The following is a 14,110-nucleotide window of genomic DNA, read 5'->3' as shown; positions in this document are numbered from 1 at the left end:
TTACCAAATGGCACAGAAGCCCCTATAGCATATTACTCCCGTACAATGTCATCAACTGAAAGGAATTACAGCCAGCTTGATAAGGAAGCCCTGGCTATAGTCTCCGGGGTAAAGAAATTCCATGAGTATGTATTTGGTCGTGATTTTGAAATCATCACGGACCATAGACCTTTGCTAGGTCTGCTGGCTGGCGACCGCCCAACGCCCGCGGCACTCTCACCAAGACTGACCCGATGGACTATTTTCCTGGCAGCGTATTCGTACAAATTACTACACCGGCCAGGAAAGGAGTTAGGGCATGCAGATGCCCTGAGCAGATGCCCGTTACCAGAGACTATCGAAGACCCCACGCCGGGGATACCAGTTCTACTAATTGACTCTCTGGACTCTGGCCCAGTCACATCCAAGGAAGTGGCTCGGGCTTCGTACAAGGACATTACAATAAGGACTGTAATGGGTTGGGTACAAAGAGGTTGGCCCGCTGCGCCGGGCGAGTGTTTTAAAGATTTTGTCAAAAAACGTGGGGAACTCTCAGCTCAAGGGGGGTGCCTGCTATGGGGGGATCGAGTGGTAATCCCAGAGAAATTGCGGGGAAAGGTACTGGAGATCCTTCACGAGGGCCACCCAGGGATCGTTAGAATGAAGGGTCTAGCGAGAAGCTATGTGTGGTGGCCCTTAATGGACAAGGAAATAGCTGAAAGGGTAGGGAAATGCCAGGCCTGCCAGGAATCCAGACCGCTACCCCCAACAGCCCCGGTTCGGGAATGGGAGAGACCCCAGGGCCCTTGGTCTAGGATCCATATCGATTTTGTCGGCCCCTTCCACGGCCAAACTTTTCTGGTAGTAGTTGATGCCTACTCCAAATGGCTGGAAATCATTCTCATGAGATCCATGACAGCCGAAGCCGTAATTGCAGTCCTACGGCACCTATTTGTGACCCACGGGTTGCCCGACACGTTAGTCTCCGACAATGGCCCGCAATTCACGGCAACCCAGTTTGAGGGGTACTTGGCAGAGGAGGGCATCCGGCATGTCCTCTCGGCGCCTTTCCACCCTGCGTCGAACGGCCTTGCAGAACGTGCCGTTCGGAGCGCAAAAGAAGCATTATCTAGAATCAAGCCAGGCGATTGGCAAACAAAAATTGATACATTCCTAGCAGTCCAACACAGAACCCCCTGCGTAGCAACTGGCCGCAGCCCGGCAGAGCTATTAATGGGCCGGAAACTCAGGTGTCCACTAGACCGTTTGAACCCAAACTACACACCCGATGGATTCAAAGGGACACATGGAAAAACAAGAGAGATGGCAGTGGGCGACTTAGTTTGGGCACACAACTACAGCGAGGGCCCGACCTGGGTAACAGGAAAAGTCATAAAGTTGACAGGGCCAAAATCATACCTCATAGAGATAGAGGATGGCCGGGTATGGAGGCGCCACATAGACCAAATTAGGAAACGCATAACCGGTAAATTAGAATCAGCCGAAACAGGCCCTGACTATCCAATGCTTGAAAACACCACTAACTCAGACCCGGCGCAAACGCAAGACTTATCTGGGTTCCAGGAGGTCCAGCGACGCCAACCGGTTCCTCCTGAAGACAGCAGGGACGACTCTGCAAATAATCCAGGGCCGGATGGCCTAGAGGAGGAGCTGAGAGGAACAAACAGCCCCTCCGGTCAGCTCGACTCACTCCCAGGGAATGAATTGCGCAGGTCTGAAAGAGTCAGGAGACGCCCAGTCTACTTGCGTGATTATGTTGATAAATAAAATGTAAATTTTATGTAGATAGAGGTAAAGTGCCTTCTGGGAGGGAAGGAGTGTAATGTATCTTTTAAAGTTTTGGGCGGGAAAATAGCACATTGCTGATTGGTTGAAGCCCCCGGCTAAACTGTATATAAAGAGAGGTTTTTCCCAGCGCTTGCTGCTGGGTTCACCATATAGTAAAGAGCTGTTGTTACTATCCTGGTCTCCTGCCTCGTTATTGCCCGAATCTAACAGTTTCAGTCCAAGTTTACTCCCTATGGTCCCATAACGAATTCTGGGAGTTGACGTCAATCAGTCAATCAGAATAGAGCTGGAAGGGTCCTTGGAGGTCTTCTAGTCTAGTCCCCTGCTCAAACAGGAGACCCTATATACAGTGGTGGGATTCAGCCGGTTCGCACCACCTCGGGAGAACCGGTTGTTAACTTTCTGAGCAGTTTGGCAAACTGGTTGTTAGAAGAAATCATTAGGGCAGAGAACCGGTTGTTAAATTACTTGAATCCCACCACTGCCTATATAGCATTTGAAATTCACATGCCATAAAGGGGCCATGGTTCTCCACCTCTTCTTTAGCAGAATGTTTGGATCAATAATTGATGGGGGTGGGGCATCCCATGAATGTTGGCTTCTCCCCAGTTGTTTTTTTTTTTTAATTTCTCTTTAAGAGGTTGCTAGGATCAATTGTAATTGATGAGTAGTTCGTCCCAGGGATGTTTCCTTCTCTCCAGTTTTTAAAACAATTTCCCCTTTAACGGGCTGGTTGGGCCAATAATAACTGATCGGGGATCCCTCCCGTAAATCTTTGTTCCTCCCCAATTTGTTCCTTTTAAATTACTGCGGTTTTTCTTTAAGAACCCAGCGAAGATGACCGCAAGAGCAGCAACAATTCCCTTCGGTTTCCCGCCTGGGCAGAGTCCAAAGGCGGTCAGCTGACTCGCAGAGAAAAGCGAGAAAGTAACTTTCTCTTTCTTTTTGGAGGCGGAGATGGCGGCCGAAGCGCCCTTACAGGATTTGATGGAAGAAGCCACCTGCTCCATTTGCCTGGAGTTTTTCCAGGACCCCGTGCTCATCCCGGAGTGCGGCCACAACTTCTGCCGGGGCTGCCTGACCCGCAGTTGGGGAACGTCGGAATCGGAGGCTTCCTGCCCCCAGTGCAGACAAACCTTCAGACTCTGCAACCTCCTTCCCAACAGGCAGCTGGCGCGGGTGACTGAAGTGGCCAGGCGCTGCGGCAGCCGTGTGGAGGAGGAAGGAGGCAGTTTCTGCCCGAAGCACCGGGAGCCCCTCAAGCTCTTCTGTAAGGACCATGAGACCCCCGTCTGCGTGGTCTGTGACCGATCCAAAGAGCACAAGGGCCACTCGGTGATCCCTGCGGAGGAGGCTTTCCAGGAATACCAGGTAGGGATCAGCCAGGATCAATCGCTGTGGAGGGGCATCCAGCTCCTTTGGTCTTCCTGGCAATGCTTGGACCATTTGCTTTCTCTGTTGTCTGCCAATTGGGTTTAGCCTGGTGCAGATGCCAATCAGAACCAGACTGGAGAGGTGATTCAAGGAACTTTTATTAAAGTACTCCGTCAAAGGGTCTCAGCAGCTAAAAGGAGAGAAGACCTCAACCTGAACCATATATAAATACAAATTTGATAAGAGTAAATATTAAAGTTCCTTGACTCACACTTTGGTTCCTTGACAGGTGTTTCCTTTGATTTCTTTGTCCTGGCCTAATTTATTCTCATTCCTCATAAATTGCATATTTATGCTAATACACTTTCTTATCAAAAGGGCTGTGTGTTTTATTATTATTATAAACTAGAAGTTACCAAAGTTGATGTCTATGTGCCTTAGCTAACATCCTTCTAACCCGAGTCCTTCTAACTTTCTTGTTGCTAAGTAGTAGTGTCCAGTGGTGGGATTCAAGTAATTTAACAACCGGTTCTCTGCCCTAATGATTTCTTCCAATAACCAGTTTGCCAAACTGCTCAGAAAGTTAACAACCGGTTCTCCCGAAGTGGTGTGAACTGGCTGAATCCCACCACTGGTAGTGTCCCACCCACCATTTGTTACTGGTCTTATTACACTCATATGCAACTTTCTGCCTTGGCCATTCCTTTCACAAACTTCCCTAATTCCAACCTGAGACTTTCACCTCCTGCTTTATCCTGTGAGACTGCAATTTTTTGAAGACAGATTTACCATAATCCTCGACTTACAACCATTTGTTTAGTGACTGTTCAAAGTTAGAACACCATTGAAATTGAAATTGTAGCAGTGTCCTTGTCTTGCTTAGCAACGGAAATTGCCTGTAGGGAGAAATAGGCTCCCTTTTACCAGCTCACTTTTCACATTTGCTCTAGAGTGACATTATCATGGAATCCTCCAAAATCTTGAGGGCAGACCCCGAAAAACACTCCTGCTGGATCAGCCCAAACTTTCATTTCTCAGTGACGCTTCCGCGATGACTGCAACCAGGAGACTCAGGCAGCTCACTTTAATGCCTTTGCAGGTAGTCCTTGACTTAGAACCTTTCATTTAGTGACTGTTTGAAGTTACAATGACAATCAAAAAGGTAAATATAAGGGCTTTCACCCTTATGATTATTATATCATCCCTGTGGTCCCATGATTACAATTTGGATGCTTGGCAACTGCCATGTATTTATGATGATTGAATATCTTCTAACTGGGTCTTCCCTCCGATGTAATTCTTTACGGAAAAGAAACTCAAAACTTGTATTTTCTTTTCAGATCAAAGTTGAGAATTGCCTGAAGGCTCAGAAGGAGCAGAAAGAAAAAATAGCCACATACAAAAGCGACACAGAGCAAAGAGTGCAGGAGAGGCTTGTAAGTATTGATCCAATGGGGAGGAGCTTCTGAGCTAATAGGAAGGAGAACCCCATCCGCCATCTTTGATAATAGGCAGCCTGTTTGTAAGTACAAGTTCTGAATTAAATGAAATTCAAGCTAAAGATAGTATTAGCAATAGCACTTAGCCTTATATACCGCTTCACAGGGCTTTCCAGCCCTCTCTAAGCGGTTTACAGAGTCAGCATATTTGCCCCCAACAATCTGGGTCCTCATTTTACGCACCTCGGAAGGATGGAAGGCTGAGTCAACCTTGAGTCTGGTGAAGCTGCTGGCAGCCAGTGATCAGCAGAAGTAGCCTGCAGTACTGCACTCTAAACACTGCGCCACTGGGGCTCATTAGGGCAGAACGTGTTCTTAACCTGGGGACTGAGATGTCATCATTGGCTGAATGAGTCACAGTTGGGTTAAGTGCCCCTATCCCATGAGCCGTGTTTTATACAATGGATTTGATCTGCTTAATAAATTAATGCAAACCATATTTCATCTTATTGAAAAAATGTGAACTCAAACATTTTTCTGTCTACTTTTTTGGAATCCCTGATTGCCCAGAAAATTTAAACTGGAGCCTTTTTTTTTTTTTTTAGAAACCTTCCCGCACTGTACTTGTTAATATCAAAAGGGTTTTTTTTATGCTTAGGAAATTCTCCCACCACACTTCTAGATTAGTCAAGGAATCCGTTTAATCATTATAACAATTAAAATTGAAATAATGAAGTAAAATAATAAAAATAAAAATATGCCTTTTGCTTTTTCTCTTTTTTCTTCTAGGACCTCATTAAAAAAGTGAAAAAAAATGTAGTGGCTGAATTCAGAGAGCTACATCTCTGGTTAGAAGGACAGGAGAAGCTTATATTGACTAAAATGGAAGAAACGGAGAAGGACATTATGGCAAGAAAAGAGGAGGGTTTGGCCAAGTCAGTGGAGGAAATCTGGTCTCTTGACCATCTCATCAAGGAGATAGAAGAGAAGCTTCAGCAGCCAGCCAGCAAACTCTTACAGGTCAGGCAGGAAGTTAAAATCATAGAATCCTAGGGCTGGAAGGGACCTTGGAGGTCTTCTGGTCCAATCCTCTGCCCAAGGCAGGAGTCCTTATATCATCCCCAAAAAATGTTTGTCCAAACTTATTGGAAGCCTCCAGTGATGGAGCACCCAGAATTCTGGGAGGGAAGCTGTTCCACTGATAAATAATTCTCACTGTCAGGAAATTCTTCCGTATTTTAGGTTGGATCTCCTTGTGATGAGATTCCACCCCTTGCCTCTTGTTCTGCCCTCAGGTGCTGTGGAGACTAAATTGATGCCCTTTTTTCTATGACAGCCCTTCAAATATTGGAAGATGGCTGTCATGTCTCCTTTAAGCCTTTCATTTGTTAGGCTGAACATACCGAATTCCTTTAGCCATTCATTGTAGGGTTTGGCCTCCACAGTCCTTATCATCTTTATTGCTCCTCTCTGCATTCTTTAGTCCCTCCACAGAATACTCCTTTTGACTCTTTCCTTTTTTTTTCATAAATTTAATCAAAATTATAATAGTGAAAAGTACAAATGGAAATAAGGAAAATAGGGAAATGGAGAACGATAAGAATGGAAAAGAAGTGTAGGATAAAGAAAAAAAATGTCTTTCAACTGTTTTCTTCACAGTAAAATACAAATAAAATTAAAGCCTCAACTTTTTATTTTGGCATATTTAGTAATTATTAGCCATGTCTATAAGAACAGATTAGTCTAATAAGCAAAATCAAGCATCAAGAATTCATTGATTGAATAGGAATATATTCAATATAATGAGATTTTTTTTAAAAAATGGAATACTTTATATGTGTGCTAGTGTCTTGTTGTCTAGACGTTTCACTCATGTATTTTGTGAATGTAAGAATTTAATTTTCTGCATTGGAAATGGCGCTTTTCAGTGCTTTGTCTCTTTATTTTTTAGGATATTGGAAGCCTCTTGAAGAAGTAAGTAAATTCACCCTTTTCTTTACACTCTCAGAGATCAGCAGATCCTCTAGCAGTTTTCCTAATTTCCGTTTGTATTTGGCAGCATTTTAATGTAAAGACAACATACTGTATTTCAGGGCTTTTTACACATTTCCTCAGACAACAGGACTATAATTAGCAATATTTGATATGATCAAATATTATGGTTGGTTGCACAGTCAGCCAGATGTTTAGATTGAATTTGGAATTTTTATCCACTTATTGACCCCTTCCCAAGGAGAGACAGATGTTTTAAAAGTAGCTGTAAGGTCCTGCCTCTACTCCCCAATCAAGAAAGTTCAGACTCTTGAGACAGCAGCATTTCAAAAGGAACCTTTTATTGAAAGGGAGTGATTGCAAGACAAAAGCAAAGCAGACTCTAAGGTCCCCTTAGGCCATTCCGTTAGGATAAAGGAATTAGAAACCCCTCCCCTCAGTCAGATGTTGAATGAGCCAATCCACAGGTGTGAAGATGTTGTGAAGACGGTCATCCTGTCAGTTTTTTGAGAGTGTTGTAACTGGTTGCTAACAAATAGTCATCAATTGAAGGTTACTTGTATTGCATTCGTATCTATTCAATTTCATTGCATTACCTTTAATCCATCATGATCAGTTTAAATGTTATATCCATCTTCTAATTGATTACCTACCCCACCCATATTAATCATCAGTCATTTGGTAAAATACATTTTTTTGGCCAAGAGAGTCACAAGATTTTTGAAGAATAGGGAGATAATAGCTGGCCATCAACACCCCACTTAACAACTAAAAGCCACACACAACCAATCACTACATAAATACAATGCGTAGAAGAGCCCAGTGCACACATTCTGGAGAGAGAGGGAGGAGTTCCCTGACGATGGGTTCCAGCACGAATCTGAAAGCTCAGAGGACAAAACCTCTGGTGACCAACCCAGATTGGATCCTGTAGCTAGCCAATCCTTAAGCACCATCTGATGGTTTAGAAAGCTTCTTCTATTGGCAGGTTGATAAAGGTTACAGGAACTGGGCATGGCTGGTCTAGTGAAGAGAAGGACCAGGGGAGACATGATAGCAACAGTGTTCCGATATTTGAGGGGCTGCCACAGAGAGGAGGGGGACAACCTGTTTTCCAAAGCACCTGAAGGCCAGACAAGGAATAATAGATAGAAACTGATCAAGGAGAGATTCAACCTAGAAATTAGGAGAAATTTTCTGACTGAGGAGAATGAACCACTAGGAACTGCTGGCCTTCAGACATTGTGGGAGTTTCATCAGTGGAAGCTTTCCAGAAGAGGCCGGACTGCCATCTGTCAGAAATGGTGACAAAGTGCTTTCCAATTCTGTTATTCTGTTATTTTGTCTTGCCAGATATGAGGCAAAGAAAACATACAATAATTCAGTGGATTTATTTCTGGACCCCAAGTGGACAATCTGGAAGTACAGTGAGATGACTGCGCTTCTGAAAAGTGCCATGAAAAAATGGAGAGGTAAAAAACAGCCGCTGGATGACATTTTGATGATGCTGGATGACATTTTGAGCATCCAAGAGAGATTCTGGGTTGGTGTCACATGGATCAAAGAGGGATCGATTTCTTTTCAGTGGAAGAGACACCTTCATTTCTCTGTGTCTTGGCACCAGGAGGGGAAGAGGAGCTTTCTGGCTTCTTCCATTAAAGATGTGCGATCTAAAAACAGGAACCATTAGCTACTCATAGTTGACCATTCACAGGTAGTCCTCTACTTACAACACTTCACTTAGTGACTTTTCACAATTAGAAAGGCACTGAAAAAAGTGATTTATGACCATTTTTCACACTTACAACCATTGTATCATCTCCACAACCATGTAATTCACATTTGGATGTTTGACAACAAGTTCATATTTATGACGGTTGTGGTGATCATTTTTTGTACCCTTCTGAGAAGCAAAGAAAATGGGGAAGCCAGATAAAAACCGGGTTATCAATTTAACAACTTACCAAATTTCTCACATAGCAACATAAATTCTGGGCTCAATTGTGGGCATAAGACGAGACTACGTGTATTCTTTGTATCCCGAAACCATGTGCAGTGATAGCAGAATAAGCTTCCACTAAGTATAAGGGGTTGTTCCTCTGCCCTGGTCCTATTAGATCTCTCAGCGGCTTTTGATACCATCGACCATGGTATCTTGCTGCGCCGGTTGGAGAGTTTGGGAGTGGGAGGTACCGTTTATCGGTGGTCCTCCTCCTATCTCTCTGACCGGTCGCAGACGGTGTTGACAGGGGGGCAGAGATCGTCTGCAAGGCGCCTTACTTGTGGGGTGCCTCAGGGGTCGATTCTCTCGCCTCTCCTGTTCAACATCTACATGAAGCCGCTGGGTGAGGTCATCAGTGGTTTCGGGGTGAGTTACCATCTGTACGCTGATGACACGCAGCTGTACTTTTCCACCCCGGACCACCCCAGCGAAGCTGTCGAAGTGCTGTCCCGGTGTCTGGAGGCTATGCGGGTCTGGATGGGGAGAAACAGGCTCAAGCTCAATCCCTCCAAGACGGAGTGGCTGTGGATGCCGGCATCCCGGTACAGTCAGTTGCAACCGCTGCTGACTGTTGGGGGCGAGTCACTGGCCCCAACGGAGAGGGTGTGCAATTTAGGCGTTCTCCTGGACGGGCAGTTGTCTTTTGACGAACACCTGATGACCGTCTCCAGGAGAGCTTTTTACCAGGTACGCCTGGTTCGCCAGTTGCGCCCCTTCCTAGATCGGGATGCCCTATGCACAGTCACTCATGCCCTCGTCACTTCTCGCCTGGACTACTGCAATGCTCTCTACATGGGGCTTCCCTTGAAGAGCACCCGGAGGCTCCAGTTGGTCCAGAATGCAGCTGCGCGGGTGATAGAGGGAGCCACTCGTGGCTCTCATATAACACCTCTCCTGTGCAAGCTGCACTGGCTGCCTGTGGTCTTCCAGGTGCGCTTCAAGGTGTTGGTTACCACCTTTAAAGCGCTCCATGGCTTAGGACCGGGATACTTACAGGACCGTCTTCTGCTACCACATGCCTCCCACCGACCGCTGCGCTCCCATAGGGGGGGTCTCCTCAGGGTGCCGTCAGCCAAACAATGCCGGCTGGCAGCCCCCAGGCCGAGAGCCTTCTCTGTGGGGGCACCTGCCCTCTGGAATGAGCTTCCCCCAGGACTTCGTCAACTTCCTGACCTCCGGACCTTCCGCCGCGAGCTGAAGACGTATCTATTCTTCTGCGCGGGACTGGCATAAAATGGGTTTTATTAGGATTTTAATGGGGTTTTATGTTGTTATGTATTTTATATATGAAACATCAGCCAATTTGAATAAGTTTTTTAATTTTGATTTTATTGTATCGTATATGTATGTTATTTTTATCTGGCTGTAAACCGCCCTGAGTCCTTCGGGAGAAGGGCGGTATACAAATTAAATTATTATTATTATTATTATTATTATTATTATTATTATTATTATTATTATTATTATTATTATTATTATTATTAAATACAAGCTGGTTCCCAGAGGCCCAAATTTTGATCATGTGACTGGGGAGGCAGCAACAGTCTTAAGTGTGAGAACTGGTCATAAATCATTTTTGTCAGTGCCACTGTAACTTCACTACACAAATAGTTGATGACTACCTGTATATGGAATATATAGTAGAATATATTTATACCTGATGGAACATATATAGCCGCCAATGGCATTCTGGCTTGTAGCTTTCCATATTCCTTATTTCCTGATTTGAGTCCAAGGAAAGCAAACCAGGGTATCTGAGGGAGGTCCTTCTGTTGCTCCAATTCCAGTGATGAGATGCTGAATTCCTCCCTTTTCTTCCCCAGATACGCTGGAAAGTGGACTTCAACTACAGGAAGGTAAATATGAGTTATAGGAATTGGAATTCCCTGCTGTTTTAAACTCTGATGCCAATAACTTTAAGAGAAACATGATAGATTAACAAAAAAGAAAAATATAGGATTAGGTACCTTATCAACTATGATGATCCAGTAAACTAATGATTTTATGGTTTATGGACTATTACTTGCTATTTATATGTATAATATGGTCTTATGCAGTGGAGACAAATTCCTTGTGTGTCTGATCACATTTGGCCAAATAAAGCTGTTGTTCTGTTCTGTTCTGTTCTACTCCTCTACTCTTATTCTGCTTCACTTTGTTCAGTTCTATACATAATCTTGAAAATTATTGTCTAGAAAATCTTGGTGTAGAATGAAATATGTCGACAAATGAGAAAATACAGCCTGGGACTGAAAGGAATATTGAATTCCTACGAAGCTAATAACATCCTATTGATTTCACTGCCTGACTATAAGCTGGTCAAGCAGTGAAAGTCTTTGGGAGCAAAGAAATTAGGTCCTTTGGGTCAAAGCACATAGCAACGTTGGAGCATCAGGGTTGCCTCCACTATGTGGGCCATCAGACTGATGAAAGGAGGGGTTTCCTGGGCAAGATCCTCCCCTTTTGTACATGCCTGTGATACCTTGATGCTCACAGAGAAAAGGGCAGAACTTCCTCACATCCCATCGTGTGTCCCAAGTTACCTCTGGGGGATCCTTCTGACTCTGCCAGTTCAGAATTGAAACATGGCAGCCTCTTGCTCTGCCTGATCCTCTGGATTAATGCTCCAGGTAGAGTCCCTGTTCAACCTTGGTCCTCCCAGCAACTCACTGAAGGCAAAGCCAACCACTCTTCACTCCCAATCCCATTAATCTCATCTGCAAGATGGAAGTTAAAGAGAATTGTGCAGGGAGCTAGAAGAGGTGGAGCACTATGAAGGGTTTGAAGGACTTGGCCAGAGGTCTTCATCCTTGGCCATTGTGAGACTTGTGGACTTCAGTTCTCAGAATTCTCCATCCAGCATGGTGGAGCTGGAGGGCAATCAGCCGAGTGGCAGCCATATGGGAGACTAGAGATTAGGGGAATTGACCAGTGGAGCCAAGAGACGAAGAGCTGAGTGGAGGAGCCAAGAGCTGTACAGGTAATCAATGGATCCTGAAGATGTGCAGCTTAGTGGCAGCTGAAAGGGAGGCCGATGGACTGGAAGATGGCGAAGGCAATCTAAGTGAATGGAATGAGAAGGCCAGAACCTAGAGGAGCGCTAAACAGCCGATTTCAATTTGTGGAAATTGAAGTCCACAAGTCTTACAGTAGTCAAAGTTGGAGGACTCTTGACCTGACAATGGCTCAGATGTTGTTTAAAAAAAACAATGAGTCTTCCAGTCCTGGAGGGGGTGTTTGGAAGCTGAACTCCATTCACACCAGAGGCCGTAGGGTTAAGGTCTTGCGGGTGAAGACACAAACCAGGCCTGCAGCTGAAACTCTTGTTCTCCTTCCTTCCTTCCTTCCTTCCTTCCCTTCCTTCCTTCCTTCCCTTCCCTTCCCTTCCCTTCCCTTCCCTTCCCTTCCCCCTTACAGAGAATGTAACTCTGGATCCAAACACAGCCCATCCTCACCGCCTTGATGTCTCCAAAGATCGAAAAAGTGTCAGAGGAGTTAAGCCAGTTGAAGGAAAATATCTTGTCCCAGACCACATGAGATTTGTATATAAACCTTGTGTCCTTGGCTGTCAGAAGTTCTCAACAGGAAGACATTTCTGGGAAGTTATTGTAGGAGGTACAGGAGGATGGGGTGTAGGGGTTGCCAGCAAACCAATAAATTTAACAAATATTGATGTGCAGACTATGCGGTGGCAGATTGGGAAAAATGGAGGGAAATACATGGCCGTCTCTCCATCAGAATATTCTGACTTGGTCCTGACTGAGGAGCCCAAGAGCATCTGCATCTCTCTCAACTGCGAAGAGGGACAAGTGAGTTTTTTTGATGCCAGCACAGCAACCCTGCTCCATACATTCTCGGAGGCTTCCTTGGTTGGAGAGACCCTTGTGCCCTCTTTCTGTTTGTTTGAAGGCGCCTGCCTGACACTCCCCTAAAAGAAGTGACCTCCATAGGCAAAACTTTGGAAAAATCCCTATTTACCAAGCAGGGATCTCTGAAAGCCTTTAAAGCAGACATTCCTTAGCTTTTTGCTACTTCAGCTTCGTTTATTGTTCTGTGCCACCCTGATCAGTCAATCAGTCATTATAAAGGAATAACCTGATCATCATTTTTATTTGTCTGGATAAAAAAAAGGAAGTGTCCTAGGAGCTTTATCACGGGTAAAATTCAGCAGGTTCTGACAGGTTCTGCAGAATTTTATGGTAGCGGCTGCTTTAACTGTCTACTTTGGTTCTGCAACTCAACAAGACAGACACAGACTTCAGAGGATAATTAGAACTGCAGAAAAAAACAATGACTACCAACCTGCCTTTCACTGAGGACCTGTATACTGCACGAGTCAAAAAGAGGGCTGTGAAAATATTTACAGACCCCTCACATCCTGGACATAAACTGTTTCAACTCCTACCCTCAAAACGACGCTACAGAGCACTGCAAACCAGAACAACTAGACACAAGAACAGTTTCTTCCTGAACGCCATCACTCTGCTAAACAAATAATTCCCTCAACACTGTCAAACTATTTACTAAATCTGCACTACTATTAATCTTCTCATTGTTCCCATCACCCATCTCCTTCCACTTATGACTGTAACTTTGTTGATTGTATCCTTATGATTTATACTAATATTGTTTTCTGATTGCTTATTTGTAACCTATGACTATCATTAAGTGTTCTATCATTAAGTGTTAAATTTGTACCCTATGACTATCATTAAGTATTGTATCTTGATGAAGTATCTTTTCTTTTATGTACATTGAGAGCATATGCACCAAGACAAATTCCTTGTGTGTCCAATCACACTTGGCCAATAAAAAATTCTATCTATCTATCTATCTATCAGAATGTGTCACCTGGTCAAGCGAAAGCCAACAAGAATTGTTAATAGAATTGTAAAACTGAAATACATTATTAAATAAATAATGTAAATATAAATAATTATATTATATTATATTGTTAAATGCATTATTTGACAAGATGCCAAATAACACTCCTTCTCCCTCTTCCTTTGAGCCACTCTGGCTTTTATTGACTAACTAGAAATAACAAGTAAAAGAAGAAGCCAATCTAGAATGGTGGTTGAGAAATCAAGCTAGAAGCCCTGAATTCTAATCCTCCCTTAGGTAAAGGCCAGTTGGGTGACTTTGGACCCATCACTCTCACTCAGCCCTAGGAAGCAGGCAATGGAAGCCACACCTGAATCTTTACCAATAAAAGTCCAGAGAGCCACCAGGGGTCCACAATCTGAGGAACCTCAAAAGTGGCTTTGATATTGAGATAGGAGTCAGATCCAGTTTGATCTAGTGGTTAGGATGCCAAAGTGGGAAGAGGAAGACTGTGAGTTTAAATCCTGTGTTAGCTATGAAAGCCAGTTGGGTGACTTTGAGCCAGTCATTCTCTCTCAGTCCAATCCACCTGACAGGATTGTTGGGAAAATAGGAGGAGGAAGATGTGTTGGATAGATTTGTCACCTTGAGTTATTTGTAAAAATAATAAAGACGAGATACAAATAAATAA

At 44.2% G+C, this 14,110-nt stretch overlaps 1 protein-coding gene across 1 annotated transcript; it reads left to right on the top strand.

The window, feature by feature from the left end:
• The first annotated feature begins 2,698 nt into the window (after positions 1 to 2,698).
• Positions 2,699 to 13,436, top strand: LOC131192493 (E3 ubiquitin-protein ligase TRIM39-like). Its single transcript, XM_058171679.1, has 7 exons — positions 2,699 to 3,159; positions 4,503 to 4,598; positions 5,391 to 5,621; positions 6,553 to 6,575; positions 7,947 to 8,065; positions 10,419 to 10,451; positions 12,013 to 13,436. The coding sequence occupies exons 1-7, from the start codon at positions 2,746 to 2,748 to the stop codon at positions 12,525 to 12,527; spliced, it is 1,431 nt and encodes a 476-aa protein (XP_058027662.1). The 5' UTR covers positions 2,699 to 2,745; the 3' UTR covers positions 12,528 to 13,436.
• The last annotated feature ends 674 nt before the right edge of the window (positions 13,437 to 14,110 follow it).

This window comes from Ahaetulla prasina, chromosome 2, assembly GCF_028640845.1.
Source record: "Ahaetulla prasina isolate Xishuangbanna chromosome 2, ASM2864084v1, whole genome shotgun sequence".
NCBI classification, from domain to species: Eukaryota; Metazoa; Chordata; class Lepidosauria; order Squamata; family Colubridae; genus Ahaetulla; species Ahaetulla prasina.
This window is presented reverse-complemented; position numbering and strand designations above follow the sequence as displayed.